Source organism: Pygocentrus nattereri, chromosome 4 (genome assembly GCF_015220715.1).
Source record: "Pygocentrus nattereri isolate fPygNat1 chromosome 4, fPygNat1.pri, whole genome shotgun sequence".
In the NCBI taxonomy this organism is placed as follows: Eukaryota; Metazoa; Chordata; class Actinopteri; order Characiformes; family Serrasalmidae; genus Pygocentrus; species Pygocentrus nattereri.
Window position 1 is genome coordinate 27,365,599 of NC_051214.1, and position 22,069 is coordinate 27,387,667.

Sequence of the window (22,069 nt, forward strand, 5' to 3'; positions counted from 1 at the left end):
ATGCAAAAACCCTACATGCACTTGGCTTGTAACTCACTCACATTTAACAAGATTGTCTTGTCTGCAAGAGGGAGCTACTGGCACTCCAGAGAGAATTCCCAGTGGGCCTCTGAGACAGAGTGAGGACAGAAATGTGTGGTAATTTCTAATGTAACACAAAATAAAATGGATGAAGACCACCTGGGACAAACTTGTACCAAGCTAGTACTGGAGTACTGAAGCTAGTACTTTTTTTTTTTTTTTTTTTTTAACTTAATTTTTATTGGTACGTCGAGGGAACAGGCAGGCACAAATTATAATTATAGCAAAAATGGGGGAGGGAGAGAAGAAAGAAGAAGAAAAAAAATCAATAACAATAATAAAGTGGGGGTGGTGGTTCTACATCTGGTCAGGGATTAGTCCTTATGTTGAGTCTTTTATTTTACTATTAAGAAAATTGGAGACACGTTTTTAGACACATTAGTGATCCACTGCGTTCTCTCTGTGTGGCCATTGGCCAATCCCACAAATGCTGCCGCTCCCAGAACTAGCCAGTTCTGAAGAGAGAACCTCTTAAAGTGTAAGGGGGCAGGGAATGCATGATTTAAAAAAAAAAAACAAAAAAAAAAAAAAAAACAGAAGGGTGCTTCTGTTGCAAAGAAATGAGGAAGTGAAGTATGAAGGTGGGCTACATAATTTGCTTGGATATCAGAGCGAGAAACCGCAGGGCCAAAGTGCCAACGTGTTAAGTCTAAGCTAGCCATCTGTAGCCTTAATGTACACTCAATGTTAATGTACTGTCACACACTGGCTAATTAACTAGATAGCTAACCACCGGTCACTTCAGTTCTCAGCTGTGCTACAGCATCTTCGATGAGTTCATGCTCATGTATTTAACAGAGAAACTGTGTTTATGTTGTTGGAAAATGTGTGTCCACTCACTGACACAGCAGGGTTATCCTGGGGTTTGGAGGTCACTGGGGTTGTAGTGATCGGGTCTAGACCAAAGTCCAGGGCTGAATTTAGTTCAGGGTTGAATGCCAGTCCAGCAATGCCTTCAACGTACCATTAAAACCTCAAGCTTCTCCCAGAGCTTGTTCACATCCACATACTCAAGTATGCGTTGATTGAACTTTGCTGCATTGTGCGAGCTTTTTAAAGGTGTCTAAGGAAAAGACAGAAGGGGAGGATGTGACCGTAAAATACATCAACATATTATAATGTGATCTGCTATATATTGCATGAATGACCACCCACTTCATTAAGCACACCTCCGTTTATCTTCACTCATTCTCCATTTTGTCAGCTCTACTTATCATATAGGTGCACGTTGAAGTTCGATTATAGACTGTAGCCCATCTGTGCAGCAGTGCTTAACAGAAAGCCTGTAAATGGTGGAAAAGCAACACATCTCACCTTTTTGCCTTTGTCTCGCTCTAATAATGAAGAGCAGAGATGTTCACAGTTAATCTTCACAGCGAAGGCTCGTTGTGTTTGTTTGTTTACTGATGATGTGTGTGCACACGATTCGTTCACATGACATTAATGAGTTATAGTTAGAGCAAAGAGAGTTTGAGAACCACAGACCTCTTAAAATCTACGCAAAGAAGAGCAAGTGTTTGGTGAGCACGAAGTCATGCTTGGAGTAAAATTGCTGTTTTACAGGTCAGGTATATGCTGCAGGTCATGGGGTTAGCTTTAGGCATTTTGTCTTCGTCTAATAACAGCGGATCCCTGCACAGTCTAAAGTGGTTGACCAGCCTTCAGATGTGATCACAGTACTTATCATTTGTCAGAGCAATCCAGCTCAATGTGCTCGTAGGGTTAGGGTTAGGTTTCACACCGTCTCTCCCTCCGTCTCTCTCCCTTGCTGCTCCCTGCAAATCATGCCAATGTCATTCTAGTTTCTCTTTGGGAGTCACCACAACAGAATATTAACTTTGTTTTTTTGCTAGAAGCTTATTAGTGATAGGAAAATTCAATCATTCCTTTAACCAGTGAACAAAAGAACAGCAACACTTCAGGTCTGGAAGCAAACATGCGTATACATAAGGAATTCTGCTACTTCACCCACCTCGGTAGCAGTCCTGAATGAGTTCAGACATGTTTGTGCATGTCTGTGAGTGTAGCGTTGCCTGTAGTTGCTCATAAGATTAATGGTTATATGGGCATGCCTTAATATTGTCAGTTTGCACTAAAAATATGATTTTAATATAATTATATTAATGTAATAATAAAGTAGGCCTGCATGTGTTTCAGTTGCAATATTATGTTTGATTTGTACAGTTAAATGGCTTTTGTGTGTGATGTCTTTGTCCCTGTAGGGAATAATACGTGTTTCTATGGGAAGTGTTATTACTGCAGGGAGAGCGAGCCCGCATGTGCCGAGGGGGACATCATGGAGGGCTCAGTGACTCTCTGGCTGCCTGATGTCTGGCCACTGCAAAAACACAGACATCCCTGGGGACGCACCTACAGAGAGGGCAAACTCGCCAGGTACACCCTACACATACACCCTCGCATAACGTTTCGCTGGCTTTTTTTTAATCTATCAAATGACATCCAGTCAACTCCATAATTATTAGCATCCTTAGTAAAATGGGCAAAAATGTGTTTCTGTTAAATTATCACAATCTCACACTGAAAATATGATGGATTTAACCTTTTATTTAGCAGATTTAGTGTAAGAAAGCGAAAGTTCTTATCAAAAAAGTCACAGCAGATCTGGGATTGGAATTTGCGAAATTGGGACAAAGACAAATTCCAGATCTGGAATGCTCAGTGGAAAAGGATTACATGCTCGATGCCACCATTGGCAAAGAATAGGGGTGGAATGGCACCGCCTGTTTTTAAGAATTATTAATAAATCATTTCAGTTCAACACAAACCTGTGACAAAATGGGGGGGAAAAAGACCCTGTACATTCACTGTTGGGTAGTAGAGTAACGATTAAAACTGTACATCCAGCAGAGACCATCGCCATAGCTCCTTACATCATATAGATGTTAAACTTCTATCACGACCAGTATGATGGGGAAATGGAAGTCATGGATACATAAAGGAATCATGGCGATTTGTGTTATAAAGCAGAATAATGACTTTAATGATGAATATTTTAAAGGCTTAGTCAGAATATAATTTGGACAGGCAATTAAAATGGCTTTTTGGCATAATTTTTAATGAATAAGTATATTAAGAATGTAAATTAAATAAAAGCAACCTTTTATTTTTTCATCCTTTTTTTTTCCTCCTTTTATTACAGATGAGACAATTACACAAGTAACTCCTTCAACATTGTAAGGAATAAAAATAGGAGCTTGGAATTTTTTCTTGAAGCCACAGTCTGCATGCAATGTAAAATTCTTTGAAAACCATGTGCCGAGAGAACTTCTTTGAAAATCACATGCTTTCTTTCTTTTCTTATGTACACACTAAAGCGAGTGTTGGTTAACCACAAGCTGTGACCCCTCCTGGATTTTAATGAAGAATAGATGACTCTAGAGGCTCTGGGCAGTCTTTCATACACTGGATCTGAGCAGAAGCCATTTGTTGGGTGGTTGAAGCACAGTCAGCAGCCTGGCACAAAAGTCAGACTGGCACTTTTTTGTTAAAATCTGTTCACATTTTCTTTAGTGTCTTTTACTTGTTTGAGATATAATTTGGTACAGAATGGCTTCTCAAGCTCTTCTGCAGTGCATTACAGAGTAGTTTACAGAGCTGTTTTGTGGGTCATGCACAGTTAAATGAATTCTTGGTTACTTGATCCAGGTGCCAGTATTCAGATACTGCAACTTAAAGACGTACAGTGAATCATGATATATGATGCACATGTACTCTCCAGTGCAGGGAATTTCTCTTCTCTTGGGCTACGTTTACACAGCAGGTAAAAGTGTCCCATATCTGATCTTTTTCCTCATATATGACAGATATCATTTATGTGTCGGTGTGAACAGCAAAAAAACCAAAAAACACATTGAATCTGACATTTTCGATTCCGAATTGAGACGCTTTCATATGTGGTACTGAAATCCACTACGTATCTGATCTGCGGCAATGCGCGTTATGTCAGTCCAACTCTACATTCGTCATCATTTCATGCTGCAGAGACTCAAACATTTATGTTAATGTTTCTGCACCAAAAAATTCAAGAAACTCATTCTGTGGCCGGTGGAGACCGAGGCTGCAGCGTTTAAAGAATCTGAGGATATGAACCAAAGAAGTGCCCGTGGCCAAATAATGTGCCCTTTTAACAGTGAACTCGGAACACATTCTGGGTGATGAGTCCAACTGTCAACTACTGGAACTTCATAATCGCTCCTGTGATGCTGGGCAAGATGAAACCGAAAGCTCCAGGAGTGACGGGTGTCCGCTAGCCTTCATGACTGTTTACCTCCGCCCCGTGAAGTAAAAGTTTCTTTTGTGCATGTGGGTCGGTTTAGGAGCCAGATCTTTTCAGACTTGTGTCGTATACAGGTCCCATTTAAAAGATATTGTGAACAGCCAAACAAAAAATTCGGATTTGGTGAGAAAATCAGATTCGGGCCACTTTTACCTGCTGTGTAAACGTAGCCTTAGTCTCATGTAATGGATAACATAGTGGATATCAGTAGAGCCAGACATGATGAAAACCAGGACTCTCCAGTAATATTTCAGTGATGATTTAACAAATTGTCTGATTCTGGCCATGTAAATGTAATCGGGGACCTGTCTTTGTCATTTTAACCTGTCTCACGCTCACTCCATTTTATACACAGTAACGTGTGAAAATCTCCCCTCGATGCCCCCAGCCATTGCACTGTAAAACATTTACAGTTTACTAATTTGTTAAAATAGCCTGTAAACACCCTATGTCCACTTTCAGACTAACTGTTCTTTGACGCCGCAGCCTTGTCATTTGGTCATGTTTTTTGTAATCTCAGGGAGGGGTTTGGAGAAGTGTTTTTAATTTGTTGTTTTTTTCCTTGTACAGAAATCTCAGGTCTCAGCAGCACGAAATTATGACTAGTGTTGAGTTGGTTTGACAAATGTTGCATGAATTCAGATCTGGCTGTTCAGTACCAATTACGAAATTGTCTCGGATGTTTTATTTTTTTTTGCTGTTCACACTGCTAGACAGAACACCCCTGCGTTACATGAGAAGAAAAGATTGGATTTGGGTCACTTTTACCTGCTGTGTGAATAAAGCCTTACTTGCTGCAGCAGTGTGGATCACAGATTGAATATATAGATATGCATTGAAATGTGGTTGGTTAGTGTAGTGGTTAACACCTCTGCCTTCTGCGCTGTAGACTGGGGTTCAATCCCCGACCAGGGCTAGCACCCTACACTATACCAATAAGGGTCCTTGGGCAAGACTCCTAACACCACCTTGGCCTACCTGTGTAAAATGATCAAATTGTAAGTCGCTCTGGATAAGAGCGTCAGCAAAATGGCATAAATGTAAATGAAATAAATAAATATATATATCTCGCTGTTGTCAGGAGAAAACCTCATGTCTCCAAAATGGTAACTTTACAGGAGAAGGAAAAAACCTACTGTACAGGTACCTACTGGCCACACACAATACTGAGCCTCATTTTGACTTGTTTTAAGGTCATTACATCAAAGTTGGATCAGCCTGTAGTGTGATTTTTTCCACTTTAATTTTGTGTGTGACTCCAAATCCAGGCCTCCACTGGTTAATAAATTTGATTTCCATTGATGATTTTTGCGTGATTTTGTTGTCAGCACATTCAACTTTGTACAGAACAAGGTATTCAGTGAGAACTCTTCATTCATTCAGATCTAGGATGTGTTATTTGAGCAGTGTATATACAGTACAGACCAAAAGTTTGGACACACCTTCTCATTCAAAGAGTTTTCTTTATTTTCATGACTATGAAAATTGTAGATTCACACTGAAGGCATCAAAACTATGAATTAACACGTGGAATTATATACTTAACAAAAAAGTGTGAAACAACTGAAAATATGTCTTATATTCTAGGTTCTTCAAAGTATCCACCTTTTGCTTTGATTACTGCTTAAACTCTTGGCATTCTCTTGATGAGCTTCAAGAGGTAGTCACCTGAAATGGTTTTCACTTCACAGATGTGCCTTGTCAGGTTTAATAAGTGGGATTTCTTGCCTTATAAATGGGGTTGGGACCATCAGTTGTGTTGTGCAGAAGTCAGGTGGATACACAGCTGATAGTCCTACTGAATAGACTGTTAGAGTTTGTATTATGGCAAGAAAAAAGCAGCTAAGTAAAGAAAAACGAGTGGCCATCATTACTTTAAGAAATTAAGGTCAGTCAGTCCGAAAAATTGGGAAAACTTTGAAAGTGTCCCCAAGTGCAGTCGTAAAAACCATCCAGCGCTACAAAGAAACTGGCTCACATGGCGACCGCCCCAGGAAAGGAAGACCAAGAGTCACCTCTGCTGCGGAGGATAAGTTCATCCGAGTCACCAGCCTCAGAAATCACAGGTTAACAGCAGCTCAGATTAGAGACCAGGTCAATGCCATGTTCTAGCAGCAGACACATCTCTAGAACAACTGTTAAGAGGAGACTGCGTGCATCAGGCCTTCATGGTAAAATAGCTGCTAGGAAACCACTCCTAAGGACAGGCAACAAGCAGAAGAGACTTGTTTGGGCTAAAGAACACAAGGAATGGACATTAGACCAGTGGAAATCTGTGCTTTGGTCTGATGAGTCCAAATTTGAGATCTTTGGTTCCAACCCCCATGTCTTTGTGCGATGCAGAAAAGGTGAACGGATGGACTCTACAGGCCTGGTTCCCACCGTGAAGCATGGAGGAGGAGGTGTGATGGTGTGGCGGTGCTTTGCTGGTGACACTGTTGGGGATTTATTCAAAATTGAAGGCATACTGAACCAGCATGGCTACCACAGCATCTTGCAGCGGCATGCTATTCCGTCAGGTTGGCGTTTAGTTGGACCATCATTTATTTTTCAACAGGACAATGAACCCAAACACACCTCCAGGCTGTGTAAGGGCTATTTGACCAAGAAGGAGAGTGATTGGGCGCTGCGCGAGATGACCTGGCCTCCACAGTCACCGGACCTGAACCCAATCGAGATGGTTGAAGGCAAAAGGGCCAACAAGTGCTAAGCATCTCTGGAAACTCCTTCAAGACTGTTGGAAGACCATTTCAGGTGACTACCTCTTGAAGCTTATCAAGAGAATGCCAAGAGTGTGCAATAGTCATGAAAGTAAAGAAAACTCTTTGAATGAGAAGGTGTGTCCAAACTTTTGGTCTGTACTGTGTGTGTGTGTGTGTGTGTGTGTGTGTGTGTGTAGAATTTTTTTATTATTTTTTTTTAAATTAACTTTTTTTAGACCTGCAACTTAATGGATGATGACTGCATATAATAGCATGCTGTTATGAGGAGAGATTTGGAAATTGTTACATAAGCACAATGAGAAATCCACTATTAATTTTATTCATTAAAACTTATTAATATTATTTGTGTTGTTTCTATGTTAAATTTATATATTTAACTGTTTGTTGGAGCAAATAAAAGCTTACCTAGAGAAATAGCTTTTAAATCTGACTTTATTCAGTGTCTAAAAGTTTTTCATGTATTACAGTGTGAGCTTATTTTAAACTGCAGATGAGTTAAAATGTATAGTTATTGATCATTTAACCTCATCTGCAATGAAGTGTTAATTATCGGTTATATGATTCAATATATCACTATTCAGGTACTTGTTACGTTGCAAAGAGGATGCCAGAGACAAAATGTACTGGCTAGCAATTCAGTTATATGCTGATTTTTATTGCAATACATATTCAAAGTGCAAGAGTTTTGCTCATATTGGCAGTTAAGTATGTATATTATGTAACTTTAATATTTTAATATTGTAATTTTAACTACTACAGAACACAAATGCTTGAACATGAGCCTGTAAGAAAAAGTTATGTTGGAGGTTATTGTATGTTTATGTAAATTAATACAGGTAGAAATATGCTTTTATTAACCCAAATACAGGATTTATTAAAATTAGTCCCACTGCACATCTGTGTTTTTTCCCTTGACCTCAGTTGGACTACTGTGCTTGTAGAGAGGGGAAAGAGGGGAAGGTTTTTCACCAGTTGACCTGTCACAGCCTGGGTTGGGGTTAACTAACAAACAGCATCCCCTGATGGCCCAGTTTCAAATCTGTCAAAATGTGTGTTTTTTTTTTTTTGTTTTTTTTTTGTCTATATTGATGTAAGTTTTTACTCTGTTACTACTTAAGCTTGTCTGACGCGCTGAGTACTTCAGTATTATTAAATGCGTGTGCTATCTGTTTTGTGTGTGTGTGTTAGGTGGGAGTATGACGAGAGTTACTGTGAGGCAGTGAAGAAAATGCCTCCGTACGATGCTGGTCCACGCCTTCTGGATGTTATTGACACAGCCGTTTTTGATTACCTCATTGGCAATGCAGATCGGCATCACTATGAGAGTTTCCAAGATGACGGTGGAGCCAGTATGCTCATTCTTCTGGACAATGCTAAAAGGTGAAAAGAGAGAAAGTGAGGGGTGAAGAGAGAAAGAGTAGAAGGACCGTAGTGAAAAGTTATTAAGGTTGTTATTTAAAGGTTTTCTTTTAATGTGTTCTGTGTGTTCTTGGTTATTGCAGTTTTGGGAACCCAGCTTTAGATGAAAGAAGCATTCTGGCTCCTCTCTATCAGTGCTGCATGTGAGTGTCCTCACATACCCAGTCACCCTTAACCTTTCACAGATGCACAATGCACACAGACACAGTCACATCCTGAATACAAGCACTGGTGAAAATTTGAAACAATGATGAATGTGTTGGCGGTGTAGTACAAATCGCTCTTTTTACGTCACAAATGATGCTAAACAACAAATAATCTCATTGCAGCACTTTAGACACTATACTTTTGTTCAAGCTCTTTCATCCATCCAGTCATCACATATGTCCAGCCCAGATTTACAGTGACAAGTTTGCCTCAGGGTGGTTTTGTCATCATCACTTCTGATGCCAGACTGAATGGCAGATTGTGTTCATCTATAAAACTAAGTAGCATGTTCTGTAAGGAGGGCTTTATTCAAGGGTTGTTGCAACGTGATGACATCCCATTGGTAAAAAAAAAAAGAAAAAGAAAAGAAAAAACGCCATTCCCTTTTTCCTTCTCTTTTTTGTTATGTGCTAATGTCTGTAGAATTAAAAATAGGATTATGCTTTGTTGTTTGTTGGTCAAAGTAGGCACTTAACTCGTGTAAAAATGAGCACATTTTGCATTAGTCGTGGTTACACAATGCTATGATGGCATACTAGGGTAACATGCCTGACAAGATGGCACAATGTTGTGTTACTGGTTTTGCAAGAGGCAGAACACCATCGTTAACCTAATATGAAACACTATAGTAAACCATTATTCATCTCTTAAGGCCCTCTTGTGTACCACTTGTTTTTTTTTTTTTATATATATATATATATATATATATATATATATATATATATATATATATATATATATATATATAATTACTCTTCCACTACAGTCGAGGGCTGATCCTTCCTGATTTCATCATTTCTCTGCAGTTTTCTTATGGTGAAGCAGAAGCATTTTTTAAATCTCATAATAGATACTATATATTTATAAAGGATGGTTAATATAAACTGTAAATGTCTTATTGCTGTTTAATACTTAAACTTTATGTAGATGACATTTGAGGACAGCTATTAGTTAACTTATTAGACTCCTTAGTTATTTCCCAAATCAGTCCATCTGTGGAGTAACGGGTCTGTTTGTGTTTTAGCCACTTTATTATTTTTTTCTTATTTCCATGTGTTATTTAACATGCAGAACAATAATACCAACCATAATAACAATAGCATAATAATTATTTTCCTTTGGGTACTTGAGACAGCAAGCTCTGACCCGAACACAGGAGCGCAAACAGTGATCACATGTTTAGTTTAAGGCTCAATCTTAATAAAATGATAAAAGCACAGTTCAGCAAAAGCTGTGGTTGTAGTATATTATCTTTAAATTGGCCACACAATTGATGTATAATTAAGACCGGAATTGCAAATGTCACACGGATTTACCATCTGAGAGGTTGTAGCCACTTAGCTTAGTCTGATGTCTTCTTTTCTGAAACCATTTCACCTGAGGTGAAAAAACTGTTAGTTTTGCTTTTTTTTTTCTCTCATCACTTTTTTATTTTTCCCCCCGAAGCAGTTTTGTCTGTTAAACACTGTGGTCTGATGATGTCTTAAAATATACACGGTACCATAGAGGCAGCTTTTTGTACAAGCATGATATCTGTCTGCCACACCAAGGGTGTGTATACATTAACATAAACACAAAGTGTCAAGCTAGTAAGAATAGAAGAGCCCTTTTTGGTATGTAGAAATCTTTTCAAAAGGTTTTATATCGAATCATATGCAGCACATTCTCTGTGAATCTGAAGAACATTTCCAAATGCGAAGAACTCTAAGCATGCAAATGGTTCTTTTGAGTGTTCATGGTTATATACAGAGCCATGGTCTTTACTGTTTTTTTTTGTTTTTTTTTTCCTGTCACAGGGAGGCTGTGATAACTTGGTTAACCCGGCACAGGCCTACCACCTCCTGAATAATATCAACTCTTTGTGTATATAATTGAATAGTTTTTTATTTTTGTACTGGACCTATATCAGTACTCAAATCTGGCAAATCCTGTACCATATGATTTCAAGAGTTTTATTGTCATATGTATAGCAGAACAGGCAGATACATTGTACAGTGAAATTCTTACTTTTCTGTTCATTCACCAAATATAATCTTAATGTAATCTTCGAAGAGGATAGGGAAAAAACAGAGATATAAGAATAACACTAAAAACAAAAAAAAGTAAAATATGTACTTTGTCTTCAAATGTGATCAAAACAAGGATGCAACTAGTACATATTTGCCTTTTAAGTGTGCATTGCATTTGCTCATAGCGAGAGTGTGGTGTTTGGGTATCAAGGAAAAAACCTCACTAAAAGATGTTTAACTGGACAGTTGAAATAATGATGGAATGACAAATATTGAAACCTAAGCTTAGCTATTTATTATACTGCCACAATTAGTTATTTTCAGTTCCTGCTTTTTATTAGATCTTATTAGAATAACATACTATAGGTCACGATACACATCTCCAGTTGTGAATTGGTCATTCTGAAATACTGTTCGTTTGCTCTAAATTGGTCATCTTGAGCCACTCCCCTATATATATCATTTTCGTCTTGGATATCCAACATCTGGTGAGTCACAGGCAGACACTCCATCCATCTGCTGTGTAATTTTCTGATCTTAGAATTTGTTCCTTAGTGACTGTAGACTGGCCATGCCCTGATTTGGTGGTCTGGTGATTTGTCTTCTTCAAACATAACACTGTATGCTTTTACCAAAAAGTCCAACTTTTACATCATCGGTCACACCGTGTCAGCCTGTTGCACACTTGAGTCCTGGGTTTTTGTTTTTGTGGAGACCATGGTTTCCTCTGTGATATCGTTTTAGTGAAAGATTTTCTCACGGTAGGACATTCAACAGTTTGTCATGTTAGTGAGTGTCATTTGGTTCTTTGTCGCTAGTTTGAGGATTAGAGCACTTGATTTCATCCATATATATGCTAAATCCCCTGAATCATCAGAAATGTTTAATTGCCAAGTGTAAGATACACAAGGAAAAATAATAATTTTTCTTTCTGTAATTTTAAGACATGGAGAACTGAAAGAAGGTTAGATCTCTAGAAATGGCTATCCTTTTAAGTTTTATAAGCTGTTCCTCTCATCCTCTGAGAGATTAATTATACTAGAGGCTCATTTTTCCATCATTGACCTTAACTGTTTACAACATTTGTTCAGTGAATACAGTGCAGCCTGAGGATGTCCTAATATATATAATCATATATAACATATATAATCTATATAACAGAATGACGCACAATGTCAAGTTTGCAACAATAGACAAACCCTTTTTGGTGCTATACAGAACTCTTTTCAAAAAGGTTCTATATGAAATAATAAGCACCACATTCTGTCAATCTGAAGAACGCTTTAAGCGTACCTATATAAAACCATGAACACATTTGAGTGTTTTTTTAAGACTGTAGGAGATCTTCTCATCCAACTTGTGTAAAATTTCAGTTATGTTTGCATGCGTGAATATCAGCTTCTTGCCATGGAGGGCGGAAAAAAACTAAACAAACAGCTTTTTTTCTTTCTTTCTTTTTTTTCCCTTATTTTTAAAATCAGTACTAAATACATTACAAGGGGGTGTTGGTACTGTGGTAACTTGGTTAACGATCACAGGCACAGGCCTACTATCACCTAAATATCACCAGATCCACCTCTTGATTTTGGTGCACTGGACCCATGCCAGCGCTCACATTCAACAAATTCCGATCAGTACCACCATATGTAGTAGTCATCAAACTTGAACACGACAAGAACGGGACTAGTACAGATTTGCTTTTGAGCATGCCTTACGTTTGCTCATAACAAGAGTCGTGTTGGTGCAAGGAAAAAAAAAAAACCTTACAAAAAGATACTTATGTGCAACTCAGTGGAATGACAAATGTTGGCACCTAAGCTTAAAAGTCTGTCTTGTTTCATTACTCTTGCCCTGCATTGTGGGAGATGTGTGATTGTGAGAAAAGGTCATTGACACCTTGGGCTTCATCTTGGTTATAATACATGGGCAATAAGACAATTCCATTCTTAAAAATATGTGAACCCAACAATTTGAATAAAAAAATGTGATTATGTGAACCTAAACTTCTGTAGCTGCTGATTGGACCTGTGCAGCAGTTATTTTAAATTCAGGTTTTTTATTAGTTTTTTTTTTTTTTTTTTTTTTTTTTTTTTTTTGGGAGATGCCTTACTACAGTGACCTGCTTTGAGAACTGGTCTGTGCCCAATTTGGTCAGCTAGAGCCACTCCTTTATATTAGATGATACTTGATGTTTAAATGTCTTTAGAATGACCTGCTTCAGGTCATGATACACACCCCAGTTTGTGAATTGGTCAATCACAATACTGGGAAATACTGCTTGTTTTTGTTTTGATAGTGGATCATTATCATGTTGCATATCCAGTCTCTCCTGAGTCACAGGTAGACACTCCATCTATCTGCTATATGATTTCCTGAACTAGGAATTTGTCCCTCAGTGATTGTAGACTGTTGGAAGTTCTTTATGTCAGTGACCTTGATTGTTTAAAACACTAGTTCAGTAAAAAATGGCTCTAAAATATTGTGATGTACATCATCTTGCATACTTTTGTTGAGATAACTAATGTATCTATCTTGCAACATCAGATTAGACTTGTTAGATAAGACTCTGTCTATCATGACTTGCATGACAGCCAGATCACATTTTAGGAACTATTTATGTAGACTTCCAGATCATTCTAACTGTATGCAACTTGATCATAGCTATTTTAACTTGAGGCTTAGCCATATTTAATCATTCAAGGCCAACCTGACCATCTGATTTGCAGAATACTTTCAGGAAAAAGTGTGATTCTGCCCAGTTGCATAAATGTATTTGTTTCTGGCATTTATAGGCTTTAATATGGAAAAAGTGGTAACTGTCAGTCTTCTGAATGTTTACTAGGTACATTTCAGGGACTGTTGTTTGCTTATGTGTTTAAGATACACAAATGTACTCTGCTTTGACAAAATCTACTATACAATTATTTACCCAACTGAAAAGAGAGAATTTTAATTAATTAATTGTACAATCTACAAAGACAAACACTGCTAACCGAAAAGGTTGACTTTCCATGCGTCACTGTCATCTGATCTTCAAGATCTGTGCCAGTCGATTGTAAGTGCTATCATTTTGAAGTGGAAATATCCAGCAACAGCTAAGCCACGAAGTGGTAGACCACAAAAGGTAACAGAACAGGATCACTAAGTGCTGAAGCATATAGCGTGTAAAAAATTGGCTGTCCTGAGTCTCAACACTCAGCTGAGTTCCACAATCCCTCTTGCTCATGGTGGCCAAGCAGACATGCACTCCTTTTATGCTGTCCAGTAAACCACCAATCCAAAGTTGCATAAAAGCTTCATCGTCTAAAGCCAGCCTAAGGCCACCATTTGCAATGCCAAGCATGAACTGGAGTGGTGTAAAACAAACTGCCACTGGACTCCAGTGTTCCCTGGAGTGATGAATCTCCCTTCACCATCTGGAAGTCTGACAAATTAATCTGGGCTTGATGGATGCTGGGAGAAAGCTACCTGCCAGAATGCATAGTGCCAACAGTCAAGTTTGGAGGAGGTGGGTGATGGTCTAGGGCTGTTTTTCATGGTTTTGGCCACTTGTTTCCAGAGAAGGGAAGTGTTATTGCTACAGAGAACTGTTTGTCCAGCTTTGTGTCAATGGTTTGTGGAAGATGCTTTCCCGGTTTCAACATGACTGTACTCCCATGCGTGAGCTACACACTTGGTTTGAGTTTGGTGTGAAAGAACTTGACTGACCTGCACTGAACCTCAATCCCATCAAATATATTTGCAATGAATTGGAACCGCACCTGCAATTCAGGCTTCATGACCCAGCGTCAGAGCCATCAGGGCCCAACCTCAGGAAAGCTGGCAGTATACTTCAAATGACAGAAGAACTGAATGAAATCAAAGTACCTCAGACATGCTGTATACTTAAACTTGTTTAGCAGTTTTGTCTCAGCACTGCTAAAAGCCTGTTTCGTTCAGTAGGTCGATCGCAGTTGGGATAAAGTGAAATAGCAAACCGCATACGTTGCACTGTTTTGGCCGTAAAGATGTCATTTTACTCATGTCATTTTTCATTTGAAATGCTCTTTTGGCTGAATGGAGATGAATCCCTACAGATATGTGCTAACATCTAGTGGAATGTCTTCCTAAAAGGGTGGGGGCTGGGACTGCAGAAGAAGTGGTTTCATCTCCATGTTGTCATTCTGCGTTCAGCAAGCATGTACAAATGTCATGTTTGGGTGTCCACATGCTTTTAACCATATTGTTTTTTCAAAGCATCAATATCTCAGAAACTAATGAAGAAACAAGTCTAAAAATTCTGCACGCTGTCTCTTTGGACACATTGACATCTTATTCTTTTTTTTTTTTTTTTATTTTATTAGAATGGTGCTTTGTCTAGGTATCTTATGATGTGCTCTTTAGTGTGGTCATAGTTTATCATGGCAGTACTGCATGTATTGTGCTGAGAGTGATCTCTCTTCTGTTATACAACCTGGCCTTTGGAAGTTTAAGTATAGCTAGTGATTTTCAGCTTTGTAGTAAATTGTGCTAATGAAATGCTTTCTCTCTGCTTGTACTCTATATGAAACTGTCTAGTTATCAGTTAAGAGGCTAATTAACTCTCATTTATTTGCACAGCACACAAGTATTCCTTATGTTAGGGTGACCTATCATTTCAGAATCTATTTCCCATTATTTCTGACAGTTTCTTCCTCGCCACATTGACCAAGTTCTGTTTTTTGTTTTGCTTTTTTTTTTCTCTTCACACACGAGGCTTCATGTCATCATGATGATGCATAAATCATTATTCTGGAGTTCTGTTTTTTGTTTTGCTTTTTTTTTTCTCTTCACACACGAGGCTTCATGTCATCATGATGATGCATAAATCATTATTCTGGAGTTCTGTTTTTTGTTTTCCTTTTTTTTTTCTCTTCACACAAGAGGCTTCATGTAATCATGATGATGCACAAATCTCTATTCTAGAGTTCTGTTTTTTGCTGGGAGTCAGCAACCCAGCTCTAATTATTCATTTACTCATATCAGCTACCAGAGCTCTTAATGCCTGAACCTTTAAACTTTAACTGTAGGCTCATTTATTGACATGGCAAACGCTGACACAACATGGCAAAACACATCAGCACATCATGTTTTAATGTGTTTGTAAAGTAGCCATGAGTATCCTATAGAAGAGTAAAGTCGTAGAGGCCACACTGTTTGCATGCAAACACTTTCTGCTGCATGTTTCTCTAAAAACACTGAAGAGTTTTATCTGGGTCACATGCGGAATAGGACACAGCTATTTTGCTGTGTGATCCAAAATAACCTCACAAAACACCCAATGTTCCCAATCCAGTCCACATTTTAGTGCTGTTACCAAGTTCCATCAGCCCGCATAGAGTTTGGGTTTTGCAAGTATTTTATCATGACTCAGATTTGGGGGATTAGCAAAAATAAAAATTGAGCATTTGATCTTGGTGGTCAACAGAGGATAAAGAGGTCAGTTATTGAGGTTAGTAAGGGCTTCTGAGAATGAGTCAGAAAATTCAAATTAGGCATAGTGTGAGTAGCTGTAAACAGGACATAGATGTTATCTTTACCATTGGCTTCACTTTGAAACAGATCTGACATCAAATGATTTCATGACTGGAAACTCCTAGCAGCTACTGCCCACTCTGCCCATGTGTGCTCATGGCCATTTCTATATATGCATGTGTGCAAGAAAGGCCAAGGTAAAGACCTGTTGTGAATCTGTCAGTTAAAGGATGAGAGTAACAGTTAACAGAATCCCTGATTTACTAAAGTTAAAAAAAAAAAAAAAAAAAAAAAGACAAAACAGATGAAGTCTGAAAAAAAAGCTCATTTAATAAAGGGGTCTTTCAGATGAGCAAAATGGTACATGTGACCTGTTTTGTGGGCTTTAATGGATATGCAGTTTGGGCCTGGTGAAAAATATGGGCTGTGTTAATGCAGAGAGGTCAGTTCAGCACCCACAGTGCAGTTTACTAAGGTTAAAAATACTGAGAATGGTATTTGTCCTCAGTGCCCACTGTCATCGTGGTGTTGGTGTTTAGTCTGTTTTTTTTTTGTTTTTGTTTCATTTTGTTTAAACACAACTCTTTTGTTTCAGATATGTTTAAAACTGTTCATGCTCACTTAAACATAGTTGGTTTAAAAAATGTACTGTGCAGCTGAGCAAACATCAGGCTGGAGAAAGCAATAAAATAACATGGCCAAACAAGGAAATGGGGCATATTACAAAACTAATATAATAGAAAACTACAGTCCTATGCAAATTAGATTTCATAATTTTCCAAGTGAAAATAAATACACATCCTCTACAGAGAACACATTTCAGCATGTTTTAATGCAGAGTTCATGATTACTTGCTGAATTTAACAAATATTGAAGGTGGTTCTCTGTAGAGGATGTTTTCCCTTCAACAAAAATCAACAAAGCATGGTATTTGGCCAGGAATGTTCAAATAAATTTTTGCTTACAGCTGAATGTCAGCTTAAATTTTGGGCGAGTAAACCACTATGTGAATGGTGATTAGACAGACATAGATGGAAGTGGCTTGAAACCAGAAACTCATCAAAATATTTAATGTAGGCATTTTTGTTTACCCTAAATATCTGTTTACTTAGTGTTATTAGCTTGAAATTCACAGCCAGCATCACTGCATAAAATCAAATGTTTTCTGTAATTTTACAGTACTGTGCAAAGGTCTTAGGCACCCAAGACACCTTTTCAAAATCTATTTGTGTAGTATGTGTTTATTTGCTGAGAAAAATGTTATTTGAATAAACTAAATATAGAGAATATTAATATAATTATATATTAATAATGATTTTATATATATATATATATATATATATATATATATATAGCACAAAAAAATAAAGGGAACGCTCAAATAACACATCCTAGATCAGTATTGTGTATGACCTCCCTACAACGCCTGGGCATGCTCCTGATGAGGTGTTGGATGGTCTCCTGAGGGATCTCCTCCCAGACCTGGACTAAAGCATCCGCCAACTCCTGGACAGTCTGTGGTGCAACGTGGCGTTGGTGGATGGAGCGAGACATGATGTCCCAGATGTGCTCAATCGGATTCAGGTCTGGGGAACGGGCGGCCAGTCCATAGCTTCAATGCCTTCATCTTGTAGGAACTGCTGACACACTCCAGCCACATGAGTTCTAGCATTGTCCTGCATTAGGAGTAACCCAGGGCCAACCACACCAGCATATGGTCTCACAAGGGGTCTGAGGATCTCATCTCGGTACCTAATGGCAGTCAGGCTACCTCTGGCGAGCACATGGAGGGCTGTGCGGCCGTCCAAAGAAATGCCACCCCACACCATTACTGATCCACAGCCAAACCGGTCATGCTGAAGGATGTTGCAGGCAGCAGAACGCTCTCCACGGTGTTTCCAGACTCTGTCATGTCTGTCACATGTGCTCAGTGTGAACCTGCTTTCATCTGTGTAGAGCACAGGGTGCCAGCGGTGAATTTGCTAATCCTGGTGTTTTCTGGCAAATGCCAAGCGTCCTGCACGGTGTCGGGCTGTCAGCACAACCCCCATCTGTGGATGTTGGGCCCTCAATCCTCATGGAGTCGGTTTCTAACCGTTTGTGCAGAGACATGCACATTTGTGGCCTGCTGGAGGTCATTTTGCAGGGCTCTGGCAGTGCTCCTCCTGTTCCTCCTTGCACAAATGCGGAGGTAGCGGTCCTGCTGCTGGGTTGTTGCCCTCCTACGGCCTCCTCCACGTCTCCTGGTGTGCCTAGTGTACAGCCTCTGGACACTACGCTGACAGACACAGCAAACCTTCTTGCCACAGCTCGCATTGATGTGCCATCCTGGATGAGCTGCACTACCTGAGCCACTTGTGTGGGTTGTAGAGTCCGTCTCATGCTACCACGAGTGTGAAAGCACCACCAACATTCAAAAGTGACTAAAACATCAGCCAGAAAGCAGAAAGGTACTGAGAAGTGGTCTGTGGTCCCCACCTGCAGAACCACTCCTTTATTGAATGTGTCTTGCTAATTGCCAATAATTTCCACCTGTTGTCTATTCCATTTGCACAACAGCTGTGAAATTGATTGTCAATCAGTGTTGCTTCCTAAGTGGACAGTTTGATTTCACAGAAGTTTGATTTACTTGGAGTTATATTGTGTTGTTTGTGTTCCCTTTATTTTTTGAGGTGTGTGTGTGTGTGTGTGTGTGTATGTATGTATGTATGTATATGTGTATATATATATATATATATATATATATATATATATATATATATATATATATATATATATGTGTGTGTGTGTGTGTGTGTGTGTGTGTGTGTGTGTGTGTGTGTGTGTGTGTGTGTGTGTGTGTGTGTGTGTATGTATGTATGTGTGTGTATATATATATATATATATATATATATATATATATATATATATATATATATATATATATATATATACACACACATACATACACACACACACACACACACACACACACACACACACACACACACCGATGTTAGTGGGTTAAACCATTTTCAAACCTCTCCTCGAGGAAGCCCAGTATTACAGTATTATATGTAGTTAAAAAGCAACTCCTGATTTGACCAATCAGTGCTTCAGTAAATAATGCTCATGATGTAATTGATGATATTAACAAGTCTCTGTGGTGGCTGTGAAGGCATCAAGAAAAAATATGGACCCAAGAAATTCTTTTTATTGTTTTATGTTTATTTGAATTATGAATATGACTTCTAATGTATAGTGATAAACTCACTGCTGTGGTAAATTGTTTAAAAATTTGCTTAGATGCCTAAAACATTCGCACAGTACTGTATGTGTTTTTAATATTCTGAGTTGCACAGTTGAGGTGGGATCATATCAACTTGGCTTTAGTTACAGAGAACACAAGTAAAAACGTCTTCTAGTGGCTGTATACTTAAACTCTTTTTCTACACAATACGAGAGTGCTTTCGCATTTCAGTCCTCAATTATAAGGATTTTATAAGAATTATAAAAATAAGGATTAATATAAACATATATTATGTCTTTAACTTGTATGCTATTTTAAAAAAAGCAGCCTAAAGTTTTAAACTGTAAGAAAGTATGATAGAATAAGTATGTTTGTCTCCTCTCCTTCATGCAAAAAAGTATGTGGCTTGTTTTAGATCTTTGCTTACAGATGATGTTTTTGACTCATCTGTATAGTCATACTGTACTTAACTGATGTTCATGCCATGAAATCAGAAAATTCTGTGAACTAAACCTGATTATTGTTGCCAAAAATTTATTATAGGCTATTTTTTCAGTTCTTATTTTGCCCACGCTCTCAACTCGTTTTTTTCTGTAATTATTTATTTATTTATAGATTATTTTTGTTGTTTTTTTTTTTTTTACCATGGCTGCTGATGGTGGAATAACGAGTTTATTAGGTATATGTACTCTACTGAGAAAAATTCAGACTATATTGTCTTTCAGCTTAAAAAAAAAAAAAAAAAGCCTTTCTCCGTCCGTTTGCGTATCAGTTATCCTTTGTAAATCACTCACAAAACATCTACATATTGCATTGTGCAATCTGCTACACTGCATATGCAAATTACAGTATTTGGCTTCTTAAGTGTGTATGTATCTGTGTGCGTATATATATATAACGATTTCCTTTCGACTTACTGCTACTCACTCTCGCTCGCGCGCTTTCTCTCTCTGTTACTCACTGTCACTTTCTCTCCCTCTTACTCAATTGTTATTCTCTTTTTTTGTCACTCTCGTTTTCTCTCTCGCTCGCTCGCGCTCTCTCTCTCTCTCTCTCTCTCTCTCTCTCTCTCTCTCTCTCTCTCTCTCTCTCTCTCTCTCTCTCTCTCTCTCTCTCTCTCTCTCTCTCTCTCTCTCTCTCAGGGTCCGCGTGTCCACCTGGAATAGGCTGAACTTGCTGAAAGGCGGAGCATTAAGCTCGGCGATGCGTCAGGCCACGGCTCATGACCCTGCCTACCCTGTACTGACCGAGCCTCACCTTGCTGCTTTGGACCGGCGCCTCAATGGCGTCCTGGCGACTGTGCGGCAGTGCATGGAGCTGCAGGGGGCCGAGAGTACACTCATCGAAGACCGCATGAACCTGCCTCACCCCTGAGGATGCCAGTATGAGAGAGAGAGCGAGAAATGGAGAGAAGATAAAGATGTCAATCGGGAGAAAGATGCTGCTGATAGACGCGTTAGCGCTTTCACAGTCTGACTTCCTGCTCTGTGTTGCAAGGAGATGGTAAAAAGCTGCAGGAAGTGACCTCGACGTGTGCAGGACGTTGTTTGTTTCTCACAGGATTGTTTTCGACACAGACCCCGGCTCCTTTGAGCCACAAACAGGAAATGTCATTTTCTCACATGCATTACACCTGTCTAATCTTCTCTCTGTCCGTTTTTCTTTATCTCCTAATGTCGCAGCCGCTGGCGGGGGGGACACAGTGGAATGACACAGACTCCCAGGCTTACAAGTATTTTTACTTGCCCTTATATTCTTTCTTTGTATGAATTTCGCTCTATCTCTGTGGGAGAATGCAGAGAGGGGGGCTGGTGCCAAGTTCAAAAGAGGCCTCTTACAGTTACAGACTGAGTGACTGAGTACTGAGTGACTGAGTACTGAGCTTCAGGCGGGGCATTCCATGCCGTCTGTGGGAGGTGTTCGTAGACCCTGGGCTGCCCCTGTGCGCCGTGTCAAGGGCTGCATCAGTGAAGTATCATCACTGACATCACAGATGAAAGCATTAATAGACTGAGGATGAACCATCTATTCCTCTGGCCACAAACAGATTGTACATACTCAACTAACTATTTAATAACGATGTTGATAAACGTGAATAATGTTATTGATTTTAAGCATTATAATATTGAGATTTATGACGCAAGTTTGCCACCTTTAAAATGTGCAGTATGAATGTGGGACTGGATAGCAGCGGGTGGTGGAGGTGGAGGTAATTGCTACTGATGTTCACAGAAACGGGCAAAATGACAGCACTGGAAAGCTGTATGAGGGCCTTTTCAACATTAAAGAAAGAAAAACAACAAAACACGTTCACTGCTTCTCTCATTTATAATCTAAAGATTTATAGGAAAACGCCTTCCTCATCCACGTCTCTGTTTGGCTTAAAATATTTTTCGGTTGTAAATGTTTGATGGTGGACACACCAGTTTATTAGGTACATGTATGTACCAGGGGGAAAAAATGACTTTTTTTTTTTTGTTTGTTTGTTTGTTTAATTTTTAGTCAAAACAGCCATACAGTAAGTTTTTTATTTTTCAGGGTTGGGGGGGGGGGCAGAATACCTGTATATAATAGGAAATAGCACAAGCCTCAACAACTGAAAACCGTATTG

General features: G+C 39.0%; 1 protein-coding gene across 2 annotated transcripts in view; it reads left to right on the forward strand.

The window, feature by feature from the left end:
- Nucleotides 1–21,765, forward strand: part of fam20b (FAM20B glycosaminoglycan xylosylkinase) — a 47,888-nt gene extending 26,123 nt beyond the window's left edge. For both annotated transcript variants that reach the window (XM_017688591.2, XM_017688599.2), the window contains exons 6-9: nt 2,304–2,475; nt 8,290–8,481; nt 8,604–8,663; nt 20,601–21,765. In XM_017688591.2, the coding sequence (XP_017544080.1) occupies nt 2,304–2,475; nt 8,290–8,481; nt 8,604–8,663; nt 20,601–20,832 (656 nt within the window). In that variant the 3' untranslated portion in view covers nt 20,833–21,765. The remainder of the gene's footprint in view (nt 1–2,303; nt 2,476–8,289; nt 8,482–8,603; nt 8,664–20,600) is intronic.
- Nucleotides 21,766–22,069: the final 304 nt, after the last annotated feature.